The sequence below is a fragment of the Drosophila guanche genome, unplaced genomic scaffold, assembly GCF_900245975.1.
Source record: "Drosophila guanche unplaced genomic scaffold, DGUA_6, whole genome shotgun sequence".
Taxonomy (NCBI): domain Eukaryota; kingdom Metazoa; phylum Arthropoda; class Insecta; order Diptera; family Drosophilidae; genus Drosophila; species Drosophila guanche.
The window spans coordinates 143171-166621 of record NW_022995754.1 but is presented as its reverse complement, the minus strand read 5'-3'; the positions used below and the strand labels follow the sequence as shown (position 1 = coordinate 166621).

Below are 23451 nucleotides of genomic sequence, written 5' to 3'. Positions count from 1 at the left end.
GGGGGGGGGGGGGGGGGGGGGGGGGGGGTATCCTTTTTTTCTTAAAGCCTGCAAAAATACTCTACCAAAAAATGAAACGGGCAAAGGAAAATATTAGAGCACAACAAAAGGAAATAATATTCTCTACTGTACACACAATCACATATGGTATGTATGTCGATTTCAAAAACTCGGAGAACCCAAATAAAAGCTTAAACAAAACTATGATACTCATATCTTTTTGGCTAAATGTTGTAAAAAGTGTATTCCGCAATTATATATGTATGTATGTAGTCCTCGAAATAAAATTTATATTTTCTTGTAGGAAACATACAGTACTCGTAGAAATCACACAACAAAGTCCTCTCACAAATCCTCGAGACCCAAAATGGTTTCCTAGACCGGCAAAGATAAATTGAACAAGCACATACTGTTTAACTGTATATATGTAATTATAAATGGATGTGTGTGTCTTTAACTACTCGACACATTAACCGTTTACTAACCTTAACCATATACAAACTATACTAACCATATACATAAACCTAAAAATTCTTTGTGTAGTGGGAGCTATCCTACCAAGAATTGTACATTTTAAAATGCGAAACCATTTTCAAGAAACCGAAAACCTACACTATAGACACATCTAAACACATACTAACCATTGTATTAACTAAACGGGAAACCAGCATTAGACTTACTAAATATTATTATAGCGTAACAACCAAAATAAAAAAAGAGAAGAGAGAGGAAGATAATGAATGGTAAGGAAAATGCTTTCAAACTAAATAAAGTTCGTTGGAACAACAAACAAAAAAATGAGATACAACAAAAATATAGGTGTTTTATTATTGGGCATCTACATCAACATCACCGACTGCAGGTTTGTAGGTAGAAGAGAGGGGAAGATAATGAATGGTTAGAAAAATGCATTGAAAGAAAATTAAGTTGTTTGGAACAACAAACCAAAAAAAAAAAGGGAAGGGACATGTGAGACGCTTCATCAAATTAGAAACTGCAGAGCTCTAGTTTTGTAGGGATTGTTTATGCATATATGTATATATAATATATAACTTTATATATATAACTTTAGAATGTCATTATCTTTAGTGTCCTTGAGTCCAAATTACGTGCTAGCGATGAAGCCCATTTTCCAGTTGAGAGGAGACGTTTCGCGTCCTATAAGGCTTAACCTTGCGATTGCAATAAAATTGCAGTTTTGTAACCGCCATGCTAAGCTAAAAGTATGCACCCATTTTTTATGCAATAACTTAAGTTACATTCTGCAAAATATTGAAGCATACTTTTAGTTACTTTGCGAATGAAAAAATGTGCAGTTTCACATCGTCCAGCTTTTGACACAGTGAAAAAACAAAAAACCAGCTACCTTTTCCTGATTTCTGTTAGCCTGGTACTCGATGTGGAAATGTTTAGTTTTCGCCGACATCTAAAAGTTGTACAATAATAATTGTTTGTTGAACAACAATTATTATTTGTTGTACAACAATTATTATTTGTTGTACAACAATTATTATTTGTTGGGCAACAATACCAAAAACAACATTTGTTGTAAAACCATTTTTTTTATGCAATAAAATTTATGCATTTAAGTTTTAAAACAAGAAAGTTTGGTTTTTTCCTTTTTTCCGCTATTTGAAGGCATATCGGGAGGTGCCAGCCCTCCTAGTGACCAGAAGAATATCCTGCATCGTTTGTAATCATTCCAGGACATAAAGGATAATGCCATTAATACGGTTTCTATAAATAAGAGCTCTGGAGAACTATAGCTCTTCTGTTTTCCGTCGGATCAGGACGTGTCACGCATACTAGTGATCCGGAGGAAATCCTGCTACGTTTACAATCAGTTTGCACTTCAGTACATAAATAATAATGCTATTAAAGCGTTGTTTACAAAGCGGACCCTTACTGTGCTGTAACTCTGCTGTGTTCTGTCGGACTGAAGCATTCAATTAAATTTTCAATACTCTCCAGTACTTTAGGGATATAATAGGCATTATAAAGTTATCTGTAAAATCCCTCTAATACTCTGAGAGAGTAGGCCCAAACGAAGACTAATTAAAATACTGGCATTTTTCTGTACGGTGCACGGGCCTTGGCTTCCTTTGGTCAAAAGAATATCATTGACAGACGGACGTTCGGTTACCCCGGTTAGGAAATTAATAAATAGATCTCTTTCTCAATAGTTTATGTATAATTTCATCTATATTTTCGTATTTATAATACAACTTAGTGTACTATTTGACTTTTCCTTTTATACAGCGTTTAATTCAATTTTCAGTATATAGATAGACCCAATAGTTTAATGCTTAGAAATATATTTCCCTACATCAGCCAGTTATTTTATATTTTTTTTAACTGCTTAACACTTACTCATTAGGCTTTAATACTTTATATTATTCCTTAAACATTTTTTTCCTGTGTTGCTGAAGAGAATTTCTGTGTCATTGGCATATCTTAAGAGGTTGCTCGAAGTAGTTGCGTAAGTTTCAGTATGCACGGTTCTTAGTATTTACCTTATCCTTTTATTGGTATGTGTTTCTATATTTTTATAGCTAGTTTTAGTTGGTCTGCGTGCTATTTGTTGACCGAAAAAGAAATCTCATGCGTCCGAGGTTTGTTGACTATTTTGCATAAATGCCTGACGCTCTGCCCCTAAAGAAATAATGTTTGTTTTGCCAAATACAAAGACTTGGTAGTCTCATCAAGACGTCATAAAAACCAATTCGAAAGACTCCATGACGTTGGACTTTTGGTTTTCACTCTAATTGACAAATGTTCGTTTACTTAAGGATTTGGGAAGAATTAGTTCACACGTCAATCATCATAATAACAGCTTGACTATGTCCAAATGTCTACTAAAACCGACTTGAAAAGGAAATAAGATATTGTGCTGCGTTTATAAGTTTTGTTTTTAAATAAGGCTTTTTGCATTTATTAAATTTTTGCTAAGAACTAGAATTAAAATTAATAATCATAATCATTAATTAATAATTAGATTAAACGTAATAATAATTAAAAACATTTCTCGCACACACTTATATACAATTACACAATTATCGAAAACTTTTTAATTTACTCTTGCAATTACTGTCTACAATTTAATCTTTGCACAATTTTAATTATTCCCTATGCCTTGATTTGGGTGTTTAATATTCTGGAATTAATATTTGCTGCATTTGTTTCTTTAATGTATTCTGGATAACTTCTTCCATTTAATGGAGGCACCACGCCCAATGTGATTAAGTCAATAAGTAATTTAGTGAGGAGTACTACCATGCACAACGACCCTATGGCGATTTGGATTTCCTAAAAGTCTATGAGGACTTGAAAGTCTTTGAGGTCCTGAACTGGAATCTGGAATGCAATCACATCGGGTGAATATCTCCTAGATGGTGAGAGTGCCTCCGTGGGTGTAAAAGCGACCTTTTTTGTTTTGTTTTGTGTTTTGGGCGAGTGTGTTCATGACTTGGCTCTAGCAACAGATCTTTGCTTATAGAAAACCAGTGGACTTTTGCCTATGTTACATTGCTTTACATTTAAAAAATCGCTAAAAAATAAAACTAAAACGAAACTATTTCATTTGGAGTTTCTTTTCGATACGTCTCGTCGTACCCTTACATTTTAAAATACAAACATTACCCTTGAATTGGGTAGGATAAATTGTTAATTTCTTGTTCGTCTCTCTAGGTATAGGCTGGGGGTGAGGGCGGGAAATTATATGCACTTAGATTGCGGTCAGAGACTACCTACCGACTTTGATTTTCGCTAAGAACTACAATTAATGACTATAGGCTACATTTGTAGTGGTTTTTTGTTACTTTTGCACGCGTTTAACAGTTTTTTGTTTCTTTTGTTTTTGCTAATATTTTACGATTAGTATACGCTTTTTTGAATTAAATAGTTATTAATAAATAGATTTTAGATTTATATACATATATATATATTTATATATATATATGTATATGTGCTTGGTTTTATCGATAATCTGAGTGAATAGGAGTGGAAGGATTTTTGGGTGAATGGGGGCATTCGTAAACCTAAGCCGAGAGCATTTTTGGATTTTTTGGGTTACACGTTCCTTTCCGTTTTGTTTTTTTTTTTTAACTTTAATACAGTATTTTACAAAACCTTAAAAGTATAATCTGCTTTTACTAAAAATGTACAATTAGCTTTACTTGTTTCTTGAAGTGAGGCCTTACTATGTATTGGTTTTATATATATTTATAGACGTGTGTCTATATCGATAATATCTTGTTACGCTCATGCGATTACAACAAACATGTTACAGACAAATAAGTGTGGTAGAAGGTAGAAGAAGGGCGCTTACAAACTAGCTGTACACTTGAAAGTTTGTGAGGGACATGGAAGAGAATGGAAGGGTAATGCTCATTTACACCAAAAGGGACAAGGATCACACACAAGGGGAAAATGAAATGAATGAAGTGATACAAAAAAACACACATATAAGCGATTCTCTCGCTTTTTTATGATTATCATCTAACCTCACAGTCTTTTTTTAATGGAAGCAAACTGCCACCTCCACTGGCTGAGCCTCCTCCACTGCTGTTGTTATTATTGTTGTTCGAATTACTATTGCAGGAATTACTGGACGCAGACCCAGTACCGCTGGCCGATGGCAACGAGTTGTTGCTATTCTCATAGTTACCCACGTTCACGCACAGCGGGGTAGTGGCACCTACCAGCGAAGCAGGGACACCTATGGCAGCCACGCCGCTCTCCGGCAGCGAAGTGGAATCATGCACATCAGCACTTTTGCTGGAGTCTATTACCAAACAGGGCGGCGATGGCGTTCCGGCGTCTTTGCCTAGCAGCGCTGGAGAGGCATTCGCATTCTGGGAGTGCGGGGTGAAGCTGTTGAGAAGCAGCCCTTGGGGCGATGTCTCCCCGAGAGGAAGCATCAGCGGTATCTGATGTGGCGACACATTAGGCGCATCCGGTGGAGGATCTTCCTTCTTTTCAGCTTTAGCGCCGATGATATACCCTCCTCCCGAGGAGTTTCTGGCTATTTTCAGGCGCAGGGGTGCCTCGTTCATCGACGGCTGCTCCAAGCAAGTGATTTTCATCGAAGTCTCAGTTTTGCGCTTGTTAATTCGCAGGATCAGCTTTGGCTTATCGCCTGGTGAGGCACTGACCGTGTTCTCAATTAACGTGGTAGTCATTGTGGTTGCGGTTGAGCCACTGTTCAAACTGAGCTGCTTCTGCTTTTGGCGTTTCTTCTCCTTCTTGTCCTTTTTCGGCTTTGACGACTTTGGTCGCTTGCTGGGAGGCTGAGGCATCAGAGATTCTCCATCCAAAGTTATGCCAGAGTTATCCCGCTTATTGTGCTCATCGCCTTTGTCAAAATCCTGCATGACTTTTTTACGATAGTTCATGGAATCCCTCTTGATCTCCTCCAGCGTTGGAGTGCTGTAGTTGCTTGTCAAGCGCTTCTTGGGAGGACAAGCTCTGCGAGTCATCTCATAGCTGTAGCTCTTGCTATCGCCCGCATTGGAAATCCCTACAGAACCGACTGCCTCGCTTCCCGACAATCCACGGATTTTAATCTTCAACTTGGGGGTCTGATGATCGTCTTCGCTGCTCTCGAGAGTCTTGCTCCGTCCCCGACGCTTACCTGCACTGCTGGCCGCACCGGTCTTTCCGTTGTTGTCGTTATTGCTACCGGAGCTGCAAGCGCTGCGACGTCTCCCATCGCCAGATACCGTTCCTGCACAGCCGCCCGAAACGCCAGCGTGCAGTTGGTCTTCCTGTAGCACTGAATTGGCGTCGAGAGCGCGCAGTTCCCTGCTGCTAGAGTTCTTTTTGAACCTCTTAGACCCATTTCCGTTTCCATTGCCGGTGGCCACATCCTCCTCCTCCTCCTCAGACTTGCGTAGAAGGTTATCCAGGGGAAGGCTGTCGGACGCCGCTGGAAGTCCGCAGGAGCTGTCGTCGTTGAGGTTATCCTTCTGCACTACATACAAACTGAGCAGCTCCTTCTTGCGCATTCGTCGAGAGTTGCCGCTGCCCACGGAGGAAGTACTGACCACAGTGGAGGTGGACACCGTTGTTTGCACGGCGCTCGAAGACTGCACCAGAGTACTGCTGGAGAGACTCAGGCTGCTGCTTAGGCTGTTTGTCATTGTGCTGTAGTGCTCCCCAGAGTATGCCAGAGGGCTCTTGATCTTCAGCTTCAACTGGCTACGGGCATCGCTGGACGTTTTGCTGTTCAGAATTGTGGTGTCCGAGTCTATTGAAACCTCCTCCGAGGTTGCCTCTAGGGAAGCCTCAACCAGCGATCCCTCCATCAAGTGGGTTGCGCCCACTGTGGAAGCGACACTCAGTGCCATTTGATTGGCCTCTGTCGAGTGGAGGTGCAAATTTGCGGCGGGTTGAGAGTTTGCAGCAGGAGTATTAGCAGGAGCAGGGGAAACTGGCGCTGCTGTCACCGTCGGCTGCTTGCTGGGCGAGGTTCCAGTACCTGTCGCCCGAAGAGCTGACTGGAACTGGCGTTCATCTTCCTCGTCAAACTCGCTAAGAGTTTGATCTGCGGTTCCGGAGTCAAAGGCACCCAGGAGGTTGTTCTGGTAGGCCTCTTGGGAAGCCGTGCTATGCGGAGCCTCGAATCCGAGATTGTAGGTCCTCATATCTACAGGTCCCGGCAGCACAGGATGCAGCAGCGGGTTTGTTGTTGTCGCTGCAGTGGGCGTGGGTGTGGGTGTGGGCTTGGCCTGACCTCGCGGCGTTCGCAGCTCGAAACTCCTGCGCCGATCCCTCAAAGACTGCAGATTCTCCACTCCTGGTCCCGCCATGTCGTCGTCGTAGTTATTAAACTCGAAGGGCGTTCCCACCAGGTTGTTTACTATATGCGTGTTGCTTCCGTAATCCGACATGGGCGGCGGGAGGGACATGGCCATTCCACTGGCAGTCCCTGCTCCACGACCTCGTCCTCTTCCACGTCCCCTGCCTCTACCTGGAGCCCCAGAACCGCCACTTCCCCTTGGGGCGCGTTGTCGGGGCTTGCCCTGGATCGTGTGTGTCAGCGGATCATACTTCGATGGTGGTACAGTCGCAGCTGGAGTGGGCGTAGGAGGCGTTGGCGGCTGCAGGGGTGGCCTGGGTGACTTTCCTGGAGATTTCCCCTGAGGCATTTGAGGAGATTTGCTTGGCTGCTTCTTCGCTGCGCTCCCGCTATTGACGCTGCCCCTCTTGTTCGGCGACTCTTTGCTTGCGACGGCGGTACCTGGTGTCGTTGGTGGCATCATCGACACTACCGCTGCTTCCACGCAACTGCTAAGCAGCTGAGTTGGATGGGCAGGGTAGGTGGGAATCTTTCCGTCTACCGGCGAGGCCAAAGCAAACTGATGGTTTGAGGTAGTCGTGATTTGAACGGGCGGAACGACAGACTGCTGCTGAACGGGCAGCATTCCCAGGCTGGGCGTGGTGTATGGTGCCCCGGAATACTGGGGTGCTTGTGGTGGCGGTGGCAGCGGCAGTGTTGTCGGTACAGCTCCCACACCTACACCCACGCTCACACCAGACACCACACCGACTCCACCATTGCCGTACAGACTCGGAGTCGCTTCTGTTGGCGTTGACTGGGTGTGCATCATCGCCGCCAGTTGGGGATAGATTCCTCCGTTATACTGACTATTCGGCGTCCTCTGCTGTTGTTGCTGCTGGGTCGGCGTTGTTTGTTGCTGGGGTGCCACTGCGTTGCTAAACATGGACATGCCGTCTATTCCATTGACCAGAGGAGCATGACTGTAGGGAGTAGTGGGATTGACTGTACTCCCGCCTCCACCATTACCACTGGCGTAGTTGTTGAAGAAGGTCTTGCAGCCCTCCAGCTGGGATATGTTGCGGGCAGCCACTGTTGTTGGGGGCTGATCGTTTGACTCGGAAACTGAGCTGGGGGAGCTACTGCGCCGCGCTGCTATGAGATCGTTTTCGTTCCAGCGCTGCATCCGGCCGAATGGCGACTGCATGCGGGTATTCTCGTCGTAATCATTAAGTTTGTTGCTGTTGCCACCTGCCCCGGACTGAGGGCCCGGAACCGCAGCTCCACCGTGGTACCTTCCGATACTATTTTTCACAGCCGCCGCAGCGAGGTCCACAAAGTCTGGAGTGGCCCCCGGTACTCCTGCACCTCCTCCTCCATTTTTGGAAAGTGGACATCCCCCCTTTTGATGGGGTGACTTCTCAAGAAAGCAGCTCAGGGACGGCGCTTGCTGGGGGTTGCCAAAATTCACCTGGTAGCCACCGCTTGCTCCCAGATTATTTCCCATTGTGGTATTCGTGGGCGTGGCATTCGGAGTGTTGGTCAAACTATTAGCATAGCTTCCACTGTTGGCTGTCATCGGCGAGTCCTTAATCGTTAGCGAAGCCACAGAGTTCGGTCCTGAAGAGTTTCCGTATAGGCAACTTTGCTGTTGTTGTTGCTCCTTCTGGACATGAATAATATCCTCGGGATCAGCAGCACTGTGGAACGGAAACACTGACGGTATGGCTGGCGTGGGGGGCAACAAGTCAACGACTTCCTTCGAGCAGCAGTCATCCTGACCCTTCCGCTTGGTCTTCCGCAATTTCTCCAGGAGATTTCGGGTGGCCTGTATGCTATCCTCTTCGGAGATTTGCTCCCCTCTATCTAGGCTCGATCCGAGGAGGCTCATCTGCCCGGGATTGGGCGGATTCAGCACGCTGGCGAGGCTTGACGCAAAGTTATTCGCAAACTTGCTGTCCTCCATCTCTAGAATGGTGTTTACAATCGGCTCTAGGACACATGGGGCCGTTGTACCGATTGTCAGCACAGGGGCCATGTGCTCCACCGGCAACTGGTCGATTAAGGTCTGGTGCGATGGTTCCTGCTGCTGAATGGAAGAGGCTACCTCGCTTGGGGGTGAGTGTACCATCAGCTGTTGTGGCAACGGTTGCTCCTGCAGTTGCAGATGCGGATGCGCCTGCTGTTGCTGATCTCCTCCCGAGTTGGCAGAGTTTGAATCCAATTCTATGATTTCCGGAGGATCGGGGGGAATGACAGTCACTGCTGGAGACGATGTTGACGCGGAATACTTACTAGCATTCGCCAGCAGCTCGTTCTTCCTTTCCTCCTCCAACTCGCGTGCCATTTCCATTTCGTTTAAGAGGTGCTGCGTGTGATGGGTGTGCTCTTCGTCTGGCTCTTGGCTTCGTCTCCTCCTCCTCCGCCTCGAGCGCCAGCGACCGCGACACCGCGCGCTGAGATCACTTCCGGCATCCGATAACTCGTCGTTAGAGGTGGGCGTAGGTGTGGGCGAGGCAGGAAGTGGAGCGGCGGGCGGCCGCTCGTCATCAATGATGTCTGCAAGTTTTCTGGCATTGGCCGATAACTGCGTATGCGTTGGAGCGGTGGTCAGCTCCTCATCAATATCCATGGGCAATTCCCCTGCCTCTGTTGTGGGTTCCGGTTCCGGCTCTGGTTCGGGATTTATACCCATCGCGGGTTCGACGACAGGCTCAGGATCATGTTGGGGCTTACCGGGCGGCGGAGAAGGAGCTGGCGGAGGTGTAGGAGGCGTAGGAATGGGTGATTTTCTGGGAGGTGATGCCGGCGTGGAATTGTTGATTTGCTGCTGTTTTTTATCCAACATCTTGTCCAACGCGCTGGTAGCTTTTCCGCTGGCCGCCTTTCTCTGATTTATTTCATGCTCCCAGTTTGGTAACTTTTTGGGTGACTCGTCAGCTCGAGATTTTCGTCGTGGGGTTGGTTTTTCTGGAGAGGATTTTACCGATGGCGAGGGAGGGCGTGACTTGGACCCACGCGTTGCTCTTTTGGTGAATTGTTCCGACTGGACTTGCTTCGTTCCGTCGTCTGGAGAGGATTGGCGGCGATAGTGGTGCATTTTGGGGGCATCTTGGGCATCGTCCTGAATTGCAATCGTGGCCACCGATTTTTGGGGTGCTCTCTTTGGCGATTTGTTGGTGGAGTTCTGACGCGTCCTAACAGGTAGAGTCGGTGGTGGCGGGGGCGGCGCGGTGGCCGCGGCTGCTCCTGATGCTGCAGGCTTGTCCATAGATTTACGCGGTGAACGCTTTGGCACATTGGAGGAAACGGTACTGCACGATGATACAGCGCTTGGAGCTGGCTCCTTGTTTGTTTTCCTTGCTTTATCTGCATCGCTGGCCTCCGATTCGCTTTCGGAATCACTACCGCTGCCACTGCTCGAGCTGCTCCCTGAGCTGCTGGACGAACTGGAGCTTTCACTATCCCCAGAGCTGGAGCTGGACAAATTGGGTGCCGCAATCCGACGCTTTATTGGTGTTGTCGTTTTGGTTGCCATCACCACTGCCTCCTCCTTCGACTTTCTCCGGTTACCTAAGCTTTCCTTTGGAGGGTTAGGTGCTTCCTTCAGTGAAGTTCTTCTCGTGGGTTTTGCCGAAGTTGTTGTTGTTCCTGTCGAAGCCGTCCCCGTTGTTGTCGACGATAGTTCCTTCTCTGCAGACTCGTTCGCATTTGAGAAAGCAGTTTCCTGCAGGGGCTTGCTGCTTTTCAGCTGCTCCGCCGCCTTCTTAGCTGCTTGTCTCTGTGGCACATAGGAGACAGCGAAACTGGTCTTGGCTGTGCTAGTATTTGAAACAAGAGCAATAGACTTTGCTTCGGCAGGCGGAGGTGGTTTCCCTTTTTCAATGCTGGTGTTGGAGGAGGCAGTGGGATCTCTTGGCACTTTGGGCGGTCTGCCACGCTTGCCACGCTCCACAATCCCTTCTCCAACCGACTTCGCTGTAGGCTTGGCGTGCTCTTTGGTTCGAGCCTTGTCTCCCCCTCCGAATCTCTCCGCCTCCGTCGCTTGCTTTGAAACGGAATCCTTGGGCTTGTTCTTTCCGATTGGAGCAGCCGAGTTGGTTTCTGGCTCCCGCACTCTTTCCGCGGCATCTGGTTGCAGTGTTGCTGCAAGATTCGTGGAGCGCATGTTTTCGGAAGCCTTCTTGGCCGCCTGACGCTGTGGGACTACCAGGAGATCCGCTGGATATGGCAACTTGGCGTTGAAATTCGTTTTGGAGCTGGTGCTTCCTTCTTTCGCCTCTTTTGTGGATTTGCTGGCAGCGGCTGTGGCAGTTGTGGCTGATTGGGTCGATGTTGCAGCTGTCCCTGGCACAAACTCTTTCATAGCTGCCTTTGTACGTATAGTCTGCTGGTTCTGAGAGTCACTTACGTTACTCTCGAGAGTGGTTACTTCTTCCAGCTCCTTCTCGTTAGGGGAAGAACTGCTCTCTGAGTCAGAGTAAATGTGTTGCCCCATCTTTGTGCCACCGGTCGTCGGGCCAGATAGCGCCAGTCCCGACGATGAAATGACCGGCCGTTCGCCTTTCAGAGGCAGCAGTTCTTCACTCCCATCGCTCGACAAGCTCTCCTCGGCATCCTTGTGCATTTGAGCCAATCCTCGTGTTGTTGTAGACAATTTTTGTCTGGCTCCCATTCCGACTTCGGCTCCAGCATCTGCTTGACTGCAGTGCTTTGACTTAGTTGGTTGGGTTCTGTTAGGTACTGTTTTGTTGTAAATTGATCCCCGTCCGCGGCCCTCACGCTCAGATTCTTGCCTCCTCCTCTGCTGCTCGTCCTCATCTTCGCTAGAGCTTGTGGCAGATCTTGAGTTCGGAGACGCCGCAGGCACACCCTCAGCCGCCTCACTTTGGCGACGCTGGCGCTGTTTCTGTCGCTGCTCCACGGAGCGAGCGTAGCTTTGCTTTTTAAGGAGACTTCCTGTGGAGGAGGACTTTCGCTTGAAGATTCCGCTGGCCGCGCTTGAGCTTCCGCTTTCACTGCCTGAATCGCTTGCAGAGGAACTGTCGGAACTACTGGTGCCATTCGGCGAGCTGGAATCACCAGATGATGAATTGCCGCTTGACGTATGGGAGGACGCACTGCTCCGGATGTGGGAATGCGGTTGTGATTGGGTTTTGTTGTGGGTCGACGTCCCCGTCGCCGCGCCGCTCTTTGAGGCACGCCTCCCTGCAGGAGGTTTCCCAGGCGGCACCCCCCGCACCTTTACAGCAGTGGAGGACATGGATGCCGCTTTGCCCATCGCTGCCGGCTTCTCTGGAGAAGATGTGCGGGAGGTAATGGAGCCATTGTTGATCTTCTTAGTAGGAGAAGCCTTAGCCACCTGCTTACGCTTGTTGGGGGACTGGGAGGCACGTCCACGCCTCTGCTTTCCACTCTGTAGCTTGCCCATGAGCTGCTCGAGGATGTACTTCAGATCCTGGTACTGTGCCGGCACAGTTTGTCCTCCAGCCGAGCTGTAGAAGCGATCGTACAACGTAGGCCCATCGTTGGCGTATATTACAGCGTCCATGTCCAAGTCGGGACGCTGCTTTTCTTCCTGCTTCTGCTGCTGCTTGTCCAGGCGCATTTCGTCGAGCACTCCCAGCTGCTTATAGAAGACCTGCTCGCGAAGCTTGAATAGGGAGCGCGACAGTTTCTCCCTCCGGCTAACCATATAGCAGAGATTGCGAACTCGTTCTAGATCTTGCCGCAGGTGAACCACCAGCTTATGGTTCTCTAAGTCCTGCTGCTCCTGCTTGCGGGCTATCATTTCCACGTCCTCAGACTTGGGCGGTATCAGCTCCCGATTGTGGCGCGACTTTCGCTTCAGCTTCCAATAGTTGTATATGGCCACAATGGCATCGTCGTCCACATCGAATAAATGACAACTGATGTCATTAATGTTCACATGCTTGTCGAACTCCGCCTCCACCTCCTAAGGATAACAAAAATTAAAATCATGTAAACATTCAACGTATTCTCGATCGTTTTCAAATACCTGAAGACGCTGAGCCCTTGCCTGGTTACGCTCCTCGGAGGTCATGTCGTTCTTTCGATGATTCTTACGCCTGCGTTGATCCTCTCCTGTCTTACTACAAGCACTGCTGCCCTCGTCTCCTACTCCGCCTGTGCCACCTGTGTACTTGTTCGCTTTGTGCATAGAATTCGTGACCGAGGCACTGCCTCCCCGACTTGCACCGCCAGCGTTCTCCTTCTTGCCTTTGCTCATGCTGTGTTTCTGGCAATAGGATCGCAATTTCACGCCATCTTCGGCATTGCCCTCTTCGATAATGGCCCGCATCTCCAAGCCGTGCTGGAATGCGCAGGTCACATGGTATGCTGTCTTGCAGGGCTTCACCGAGCATTGGATGCAGCTGCCCACGCGCTTTCGGCAGAGCACGCAGACCAAAGACCAACGCGATTGAGGAATGCTTGAGATTTTTGTTATCGGCTCCATGCGATCCACACATCCAATGCTCACTTCGGGTATCCACAGGGCGCAGGAAACATGGGCCCAGTGCTTGCCCGATTTGTTGGACTTCATGGCACCACCCTTGTTCGGACAGAGTACGCAGTCAGGAGTTATGCCCATGGAACAGGTGCGACATAGCCATTGACCTGCGAAGCAAGGGCAACAAACATACAATTTTGGGGACACATTTACAGGAGGGATTCTTCGTTGTCGCTGCTTACCTGATGGGATTGCTGTAATGCCGTAACAAGCCTGGTGCACACAGATATTGCAATTATCACAGAATACCATTTCGTTGGCCTCCTCGGAGTCGGGGGACCGACAAACATCGCAGATGACGTTCTCATCGAACTCAATGCCCAAGCCTTCCTCTTGCTTAAGAATGACTTGAATCTGCTCCCAGCAACGAACCTGACGACAAAAGTGCACCCTCAAATGAAGAAGTGTTTCGGGTAGCGATCAATGGGGAAACTTACCTCCAGCTCCTCAATGACGCGCTCGAACTGTGTCTCGTTAATAGGGAAAGCACCGCATTGGGCACGATCGCCATTGTAGAGACGCAGCCAGGCCTCATCAATGGGATCTATGTCGTAGGCACAGGTGTTCTCTGCCAAGGCAACGACATTCGTCAGGCAATGCAGCTCCGGCGAATAGTGCTCGTCTTTGGTAATGCGCAGATAGCGATTTTTCGGACTGAAAAGAGATGCAAAGAGTGTTTAAGCTGGGATTTGTGGACTCTATATCATAACACTCACAGCTTAAAGTCGTGGGCTGGCGACACAATTGGCTCAGGCAGAACGTAAACGCATGGCTCGGGAAGGGAGTCCGGGTTAACAGGTACTTGTACGCCCTTCTCCCATTCCTGCTTCCATTGATCCGCAACAACTAAATACTCATAATTGGCCAATGGCTCCGAGTCTGGCAATTTCATTGCGCTAATGAGATCCTTGCTGTATAGGTGACGGGAGAAGAAGGGGGCTATTTAGCGAGATTCAAGGCAAGAGCCGATTCCTTTCCCCTTTCATCCAATACCCACCGGTAAAGTTCAGCTGGGGCCTCCGTTGAGCTGCGATTGTAAATGCTCGACATTTTAATGTCTGCCACGGAGCGAGCCTGCCATGAGCTGCTCGTACTTGCCCCCTGCGACTTGCATTTACTAGACGATTTGGCCTGCTTCGTTGACTTGGATTTGCTAATGCTGCTGCTGCTGCTGGCGGCTCCAAGTAGTCCACTTTCATTTCCTCCTTCACCAATATCAAGCTCCTGTTCCACATCGTTTTTGCTTTTACTTGATGGTATAATTGGAACTCGATCTCCTCCTGTTGTTGATCCCGCTCCCGCTGTCGCTGTTATTGCCGCCGCTGCTGTTGTCGCCCCATTGGGCGGTCTGCCTTTACGCCGTTTGGTGGGGGGCGGCTGCGGCTCAACATCCTTCCGCTGTTGCTGCTGCGGCGGCGGATGATGCGACTGATGATGATGTTGATTACCGCGCTTACCTCTTTGTGACATTTTTCATTGGTGTCGAGTTTGTTTTGTGTGTTTCTGCTGTTTTGATTTACTTCTTCTTCCTCGTGTCTTGTGCTTGGTAAGAGAACGGGTTCTTGCTTCAAGACCTGTCATTCCAATTTAAGACAGAAAGGGAGAGAGAGAGAGATTGGAGAGTTCAATTGGAATTCGATCTTTGCAAAGGCACCTTCAGCACTTACTACATGCTTAAGGCCACAATTGGCGACACCACACCGGCTGCTGCTGCTGCGCTCTCCTGGTAGTGGTGCAATAGTGGTTATTATTGTGCCGCCCCTTGGACATGGACGCCGCTGCTGCCCCAGCCCTAATCTCCAGTAGCGACGCCACTTTGCAGTCCTGCGTGCTCAGCACTCCTCTCCAGGCAAGTTATTATCTTTTTCCCGGTCCGCTCCTCTTCTCACGTTCTTTTGCTTCGGTTTGTTTTGTTCGGTATTTGGCACACACTTTGTGCGTTTCTGTGTTTTTGTTTTGCTTAATTTATTTATATAATTGCCACGCTTCTGCTGCTCGACTTGATGTTCGGAAATATAAAAACATACAAATTTTAGGTTTTTCATAATTTTTTGTCCATTCTTGTGTTTTCACACCAAAATACACAAAAAAAATTTTATAAAAAAACTCTTTAGCTATCGGATATTGTTTAGCTGCTATGACACGCACTCTCACGCCTTCTCGCTCACACACAACACGCTCGTTTTAAGGGCGCGCTTACTAGATCTACGAGTGCGAGCGGGAGGCAAGCAGGTGGCGCGCGTGTTGCATTTATCAGCTTCTTGGTTGGCAGCCAACCATTCTCCCCTTCCTCTCTTCAGCACACTAGTAATCATAGGTTTTTTTTTGCACTTTTCCCCCTTTTTAATGTAACAAAAGCATTTGTTATTGATGTGGCACAATTTAGATGGGATACTTTGCAGCACGTCTGCTGATACAATAATTTAAATACATGTATCACTACTTTTTTTAATCCCAAGTCAATCCAATTTTGTTATATATTTTTACATTTGCGTTTTTTGCCGCCGCAGACACGCACGCGAGGCACTTGTTACAGTGCGAAAATGGCACAGGTTTAATCAATTTCGCGTAGCATTTCTTTCACACTCACGTTTTTCGTAATTGCATTTGCATTTTTGGGGACAATGCAATTTTTATGATTATTTACAAGATTTTCACAGATTTGTCGCCATTATAAATTTTCGACTCCATCTTTGCGTATACACAGGGTTGCATTTTAAAGTCTGTCGATTGTGGTCTTACTGTAACTTGTGCCTTACAGTGTGCTGTTAAGCGCTACTTCCTCACTCACAATACCTGACTGCTAAATCGAAGTTGATCTAGAAAGTTTCGTAACAGACAGATTTTGCTGGTCACACAAGTTTTATATTGAATTTTTGAACATATTCCGATGCACATTTTAACTTCATTGGTAATTTTTGGCATTCCATGTATTTTGTTTTCTCCGGTTTTTTCGTCAAATAAAAAATAATAAACAAGAAACTCACAATTTAAATGGGTATCACTAAGAAAGATTTTATTTTTGAACAATCTAGAGTCTTCAATGGAGAAACTAATCAGAGTACGGTCTTGAAACTTGAAAATCTGAATTTTTACAATACTTAAGAGAAATACAAAATGTTTATACAAACGGTTGGACAAGCAAAAAAGAGGTAAGATTACGTAACCTCTCACGTTACACTCTTAAGTCTTATGCTCATTTCTTAGTTAAGTTAGAACCCTATTTTCTACCCAATTAAAAACAAAAAAGTAGTTGTGAAAACCAGCCAATCTTGTCAAGAAATGATTGACAAAACCGATCAAACTATAGTTTTAGCGCGGAGACTCTTAAATAACCAGTTATATCAAATAGAACATCAAATTCGAAGAAATGGGTGAAGATTTACGTTTTATGTAAGTGTGGGCGTATATTATTTTTGGTATATTTGTGGAGTTTGTGGAGTTGTGGAGTTTCTGTGCTCACATTTGAGCGCAAAAATGGGGAGAAAAATACAGGAACTGTTGTCCTAATCCTCTCTCTTGCTGTCCGAATTGTCTCTTTGGCATGTGAGGGCAAGGTATGGCAAGCAGGTAAAAAGGACGAGCTATTTTTAGGCTCCCACCTTTTTCGCAACTGTTGAAAGGACCCCTAATAGTGCCTGCGAGAGCGTCGGGCGGAAGATAATTTCCCTGACCGTTCAGACACAGGAGAGGATTTACCTGGAGAATTTCCATCGCGTAGATGGCGCATCTGAAATGTTTTGTGTCGTATTTACCGGTATTTACCCTTGTTTCCTGAAAGCTCGCTAGAATAAAACTTCAAATACAAAATATACAAATACAACTATATATATAATATAAAATATTAATATTTGACTATAGAAAATATATAAAAATAAAACAACAGAAATAGAATCAACGAAAACAACAATCATAGGTGATTAGTTAGACGATAATGATGAGCAAGAATTATAGTGAATATGAATAATGAATTATGAATGATAATGTCGAAACCGGATTCTATCCCCAATTATGTTGTAAAGATAGAAGAACTGCCCCCATAGCAAAAATACGTATGTTCCCTTGTCGTCTAACGCTTTGTGCAATTTACAGGAAAACAATAGAATTTCCTTTCCTCTTTTGTTCCGCGCGCTTTTACTAATTGTCATTGATATCAGTTAACATATGTACATGAGTCTCTGTTAATAATTTACATACATTTACATACTGAAGACAAAGCTCCCTTGCTTCCAGAGGGGGTGATTTGAATGAAAATTCAAATAAAAATATAAGGTCATAAGGTATACAATCCAAAAATGGAGTATTTATGACAAGCAAAATTGATTCTTCAATCGGACAAAATTATTGTTTCAGTGGTGAAAGTCTTGGCAAGCTAGTAATATCAAATAGAACATAATCGAGGAATCATATTTACGACTACGGTATATTTACGGTATATTTTGAAGATGCAATGGTATATTTTGGTAATTTACGAGGCCCTGACGGTATATTTGATCGATAAATCAGATACACAAACGAACGAACGCCCTTTCTTTGTTTCAGTCGGTGCTGTTAATAGTAGCTATCTTTTGCGACGGAGGCGGAGGCGCAAAAGAACACGAGAAAAATGTCAACAACACCCAATTCCAATAGCAACAACACCAGTGGTAACAAGCAGCCACAGCAACAGCACCAGCTTCAGCAAGACACATACAGCAGCGACAGCAGCAGCATTGAAGAGAACTCGGACGAGGCCGCCGAGGAGCGGAGAAGACGCATATCGAAGAATCGCTCCCGGCTGCAACGCCCCCTGAATAAATCTCAACACACAATGTCCAGCGGAGGAGCCATACCGAAGCACGATGGCAAGTGCCCAGGAGGCGCCTCGACAAGCCAAGCGGCTGCGTCAGGTGTAGCTGGTGGGCGCCAGGTTGTGCCGCCAGAGCGGATTTCCATGCTAGTGGATGGGGTCCGTTTTACGGTGGAGCAATCGCTGCTCACCGCCCACCCCACTACCATGCTGGGCACCATGTTCGGTTCAGGCTTCCAGTTTGTCCATCCTAATGAGCGGGGTGAATACGACGTTGCAGACGGCATCTCGCATTTAGTATTTCGCGCAATTTTGGAGTACTACAAAAGTGGCGTGATCCGCTGTCCCCCAAGTGTATCTGTTCCTGAGCTGAAGGAAGCCTGTGATTATCTTCTGATACCCTTTGACGCAACTACCGTACGCTGCCAGAACCTAAGTGAGTATGTCATACAAATGAGCAAAATGCTTCTACAAGGGCGAACCTCAGTTGTGGCCATCTCTGCTCTTTGCTTCATTTCTTTCTAACATGCCTTCTGTTATGTTCGACAAAAAGGAGGTCTTCTTCACGAGCTCAGCAATGAAGGAGCACGTCAGCAGTTTGAGTTGTTTCTCGAGGATCTTATACTGCCATTGATGGTGGCCTCAGCACAGCGTGGCGATCGTGAGTGTCATGTGGTTGTGCTTCTAGAAGATGACATGGTCGACTGGGATGAGGAATTTCCACCCCAAATGGGCGAGGAGTATTGCCAAAGTATGTCTCTTTACATTGGGCATAAGTCCCAAATTAGCTTTCCACTCTTAACTGATATTAGCGGCGTGTTCGAATTACTAATACATACCTCCCTAATCCAGCCGTTCACAGCACAGCCATGCATCGATTCTTTAAGTATATCGAAAACCGGGATGTGGCAAAGCAGGTTATGAAGGATCGCGGCCTGAAGAAGATACGGTGCGGCATAGAAGGTTATCCTACACACAAGGAGAAGATTCGGCGACGACCAGGCGGGCGAGCCGAGGTCATTTATAGCTATGTCCAACGTCCTTTTATCCACATGTCCTGGGAAAAGGAGGAAGCCAAGAGTCGTCATGTCGATTTTCAGTGCGTCAAATCGAAATCCGTTACGAATCTCGCCGAAGCAAACGCCGATCCTCCCTTAGAATTGGATGCAAGTTCGTAGAACTCACCGCGGATAGCGTACGCTTCCTATAGCTCCACATCCTTTGCAGGTGGAAATCCCATTCCGCCCATTGCTGCGGTGAATCCAAACCAAAATAATGCAGAGCTTGCAGTCGTGCCTGCAGTTGGTGCCGCTGCCGCTGCAGTGGTCGCCGTGGACGAGGCAGCCGGTGGGGTTATGATGATCAACGATTTGGAACAAGCGGCCGCAGCGGTTGCCGGTGCTGCTGGCATCGCGGATGAGAACGTGTGAGGGAACGGACCGAAAGCTTTTAGCCGAAGGAAAAGCACTGCCAGTAAGCAGCGACGCACAGAAACCCCTTTCTACGTTTTTCATGAACATTTTTATATGCAATTAAATTCAAAAGTCGAAAACAAAGGATTGATTAAATTAGGTCAGTTTCAAGTGCAAATTTAAAACAATCGAAAACAAATTTATATTTATCGAATGAATTAGTCCATTTGTTCCAGTGGTCGAATCAAGCCGCTTACGCTCCATCAAAGGCCTCGCGTTCGCCTTGTGGCAGAGTGGAAGTCTCCCAGTTTAAGGATCGATCAATTGCCATTTTCCATTTTTGGTATCGAAGATTGCGTTCAGTAGAACCTATCGTGGGCTTGATAGGTTCCCGGGGACCTGATTTAGAAAGCGGAGCCTCCATGGAGTACCGATTCTCGACAGCTTTATAAGCTGCCATTGCAGCGCCCTGAAATTCAAGTGGTTAAAGCAGCATTATCAAATGATTTGTTAAAACTAACCAGTGCTGTTGTCTCTGCTATCTTGGCTCTAAGCACATGAATTCCAACTAGATCCGACTGGAGCTGCAGGAACAGGTTGTTTACTGTCATCCCTCCATCAACCATCAGTCGCGCCAGTGGGATTTTGCAATCCTTGTGCATAGAGTCGAGGATATCTCGGACCTGAAAACAGACCGCCTCCAGAGTGGCTCTAACAATATGTTCACTGGTGGTCTCCTCACTCAGCCCACATATGACTCCCCTGGCATCTTGATTCCAGTAAGGAGCGTACAATCCGTTAAAGGCCGGCACGAAGTAGACATCTAAAGAGTTATCCACTGTGGCAGCCATAGCCTCGATCTGCCCGGAGTTCTGAATGATTCCAATGTTGTCGCGCAGCCAATTGAAAGCAGCTCCAGCTATGGACACACTTCCTTCCAAAGCATAGTAAGGAGTGGCCTTCCGCCCCAATTGATAGCCAACTGTCGTTAAAAGCCCGTGCTGAGAGTGGACAATGGAGGCGCCCGTGTTGTAGAGCAGAAAGCAGCCAGTTCCATAGGTTGCCTTAGCTTGACCTTTTGAAAGACATTGTTGTCCGACGAGCGCTGCTTGTTGATCCCCCAAGACCGAAGTTACACTTGTCCCTTTGAGAACGCCCTGCTCTATGCGGCCATAAAACTCTGCGCTCGAACAAATCTCTGGTAAGATGGTCTTAGGTAGTCCAAAAAATTTCAGGAGATTGGGATCCCACTGAAGGGTTTCAATATTCATCAGCATTGTTCGTGAAGCATTGGTCACGTCCGTCTTGTGGACACCACCATTCTTGCCACCCGTTAGGTTATACATTAGCCAAGTGTCGATGGTTCCAAACATTGCCACTCCGCTGTCCATTGCAGCCTTTACTGAAGGGACATTGTCCCGTAGCCATCGCAGTTTTACCCCAGAAAAGTAGGGAGAGAGCGGCAATCCACATAGGGGGCGTAGGTAGTTGATGTTTCTGGCATTGTTGGGAATGGCCTCTAAGAGCTCCTCTACCGTACTCGTGGTGCGATTGTCCAGCCATATTATAGCATTGGCCAGGGGTTGACCTGTTAGCCGGTCCCAAATTACGGTAGACTCACGCTGGTTCGTTATTCCGATGGTGATAATATTCTAAAATGTAAATACATATGCATCCCCATAGTTTTAAATTTGTCAATTCAATGGCCAAACAATGCTTTTGGCTCAACATTGTTAACATAAGAAAGTATTTCATTTAAAATGATTTATAAAAATAATAACAGCTGTTTTTCATTTTTCATGGATGTGTACACACTGAGATTTTCCCGTTCAGCCATTACGAAAATAATGCATTAAACATCAGTAAAAAGTATAGGTGATAAGAAACCTGGTGATAATTGGGCGACGTAACCGTAACTAGCACAAACAAATTCACTCATTCCCGATCACCGGTCTTCAATGTCAAGCCTATTCAAAATTATCCGTCAAAGTATTTCCAGCCACAATCGACAGCTACTACGAAATATGGCGAGCGGAGCGGAAAATATTAAAAACGGTCAAAGTGCGACAATTGCTGTTGGGCAGATGCGATCCACCAACGATAAGGTCGGAAATCTAAGTCAGGTGAAGGAGCTTATTGAGAAAGCCAAATCTGAGAATGCACAAATGATATTTCTTCCCGAGTGCTGCGACTTTGTGGGCGAAACCCGCGCCCAGACAATCGACCTGGCAGAAAGGCTGGATGGGAAACTGGTTTCAGAATACAAAGAGTTGGCCAAGTGCCACCAGATGTGGCTCTCTCTCGGCGGCATACACGAATTGAACGACCAGGGGAAAATTTACAATGCCCATGTTCTGATTAGTGAGAAGGGTGAGCTCGCTTCCGTCTACCGCAAAATGCACCTGTTCGATGCCACAACGAAGGACATTCGGTTGCGCGAATCAGATACAGTGTCCGCTGGGGAGCGCTTGGAAAAGCCGGTAGAAACAGCTGCTGGCCAAGTTGGTCTACAGATTTGCTACGATCTTCGTTTTGCCGAGCCGGCGATTTTGTTAAGGAAGTTGGGCGCTCAACTCCTCACGTATCCAGCTGCCTTTACCTATGCTACGGGAAAAGCTCACTGGGAGATTCTTCTGCGTGCCAGGGCGATTGAGACGCAGTGTTTTGTAGTCGCCGCAGCCCAACAAGGATGGCATAACCAAAAGCGACAGAGCTGGGGTCACAGCATGATCATCAGTCCTTGGGGAAAGGTGTTGGCCGATTGCGGCGGAGAAAAGGATTTGGATATTGTCACAGCAAATATAGACCTTTCCATTGTGGGCTCGGTTCGTCAGAGCATGCCCTGCTTTGATCATCGACGCAATGATCTTTACAGCTTGACGGCTTACAACATTCGTGCCAGGGAACCCGATGTGGATCGTGCCTTTGCGGATAACATTGTGGACAAGCGCACCATTTTCTACGAATCAGAGCACTGCTTTGCATTTACCAATCTTCGTTGCGTAGTCGAGGGTCACGTATTAGTGTCGACCAAGCGAATAACGCCCCGGTTGTGTGGACTCGACTGTGCCGAGATGACAGACATGTTCGCCACTGTTTGCATGGTACAGCGGTTGCTGGAGAAGATCTATCAAACCACATCGGCCACAGTTACTGTGCAAGATGGAGCCCAAGCCGGGCAGACTGTTCCCCATGTCCATTTCCATGTTATGCCGCGTCGCCAAGGAGACTTTGGTCACAACGATCAGATCTATGTGAAGCTGGAGGATTGCACGGAAATCAAGCCACCGCGCACACTACAAGAGAGGATTAATGAGGCTCAGGTTTATCGCACCTATTTTAACGAAAGCTAAAGAGTGTTTGAATAGTTATGTACTGTAATTATCTTGACATATACTAATAAATACAAATCTTAGCCGGGAGGCAGACATGTTGCTCTTTTGACTTTAGCTGAACCTTTAGGTCTCACCTGGATTTGTCCACCGAGAGCGGTTAGTTTCTTACAAGCTCCAGCGATGCACTCGTTCACAGTGTTCACTATAACCATGGGATCTTGCTCACACCATCCCTCCTTCTGGAATATAGAGGGAACTTCGATCTGATGGTAGCAGACTATGTCGTCAGTGCCAGCGCGGAATATTATGAAGCGAGCCGAGGTAGTTCCCTCATCAATGGCTCCCACAAATGTATCACTTTGCGTTTCCATTTAAAAGTTCGATTCGATTTTCAGGGTCCAGAAGTCAACAATAATAATATTCAAATGTCTCTCTTACGAGTTCGCTTTCACAATGAAATAAATTCTTGGAATCTCATATTTGTCAAGCCGATTGCTAGATAAGGTCGTCGAGCCGTTTTCTTATCGACAACGGTGAAACCAGAAAACTCGCTCTACTCTACGGAGCACAATTAATTGCGATTGAGCAGAAAATAAATACAACCT

The 23451-nt window shown here is 46.7% G+C and overlaps 4 protein-coding genes across 5 annotated transcripts; 2 read left to right on the top strand and 2 right to left on the bottom strand.

Annotated features, from left to right (window-relative positions):
- Positions 1–3524: 3524 nt before the first annotated feature.
- Positions 3525–16018, bottom strand: LOC117589447 (PHD finger protein rhinoceros). The gene is made up of 8 exons (XM_034281391.1): positions 15901–16018; positions 14978–15309; positions 14308–14884; positions 14027–14221; positions 13748–13964; positions 13493–13682; positions 12798–13417; positions 3525–12734 (listed from the first exon to the last, which is right to left on the bottom strand). Exons 3-8 carry the CDS (start codon positions 14778–14780, stop codon positions 4494–4496), a joined length of 9936 nt encoding a protein of 3311 aa, XP_034137282.1. The 5' UTR covers positions 14781–14884; positions 14978–15309; positions 15901–16018; the 3' UTR covers positions 3525–4493.
- A 1818-nt stretch (positions 16019–17836) lies between these two features.
- LOC117588995 (BTB/POZ domain-containing protein 10) lies at positions 17837–19655 on the top strand. 2 transcript variants are annotated; one of them, XM_034280601.1, is made up of 4 exons: positions 17840–18535; positions 18653–18850; positions 18952–19269; positions 19327–19655. In XM_034280601.1, the coding sequence occupies exons 1-4, from the start codon at positions 17917–17919 to the stop codon at positions 19527–19529; spliced, it is 1338 nt and encodes a 445-aa protein (XP_034136492.1). In that variant the 5' UTR covers positions 17840–17916; the 3' UTR covers positions 19530–19655. The 2 variants fall into 2 exon arrangements, with proteins under 2 accessions (XP_034136493.1, XP_034136492.1); XM_034280602.1 differs by lacking the exon at positions 18653–18850 and having other exon boundaries at positions 17837–18535.
- A 7-nt stretch (positions 19656–19662) lies between these two features.
- Positions 19663–23398, bottom strand: LOC117588992 (glycerol kinase). The gene is made up of 3 exons (XM_034280597.1): positions 22981–23398; positions 20033–21163; positions 19663–19980 (listed from the first exon to the last, which is right to left on the bottom strand). The coding sequence occupies exons 1-3, from the start codon at positions 23215–23217 to the stop codon at positions 19765–19767; spliced, it is 1584 nt and encodes a 527-aa protein (XP_034136488.1). The 5' UTR covers positions 23218–23398; the 3' UTR covers positions 19663–19764.
- Positions 21342–22939, top strand: LOC117588994 (nitrilase and fragile histidine triad fusion protein NitFhit). The gene has a single exon (XM_034280600.1). The coding sequence runs from the start codon at positions 21470–21472 to the stop codon at positions 22862–22864; it is 1395 nt and encodes a 464-aa protein (XP_034136491.1). The 5' UTR covers positions 21342–21469; the 3' UTR covers positions 22865–22939.
- Positions 23399–23451: the final 53 nt, after the last annotated feature.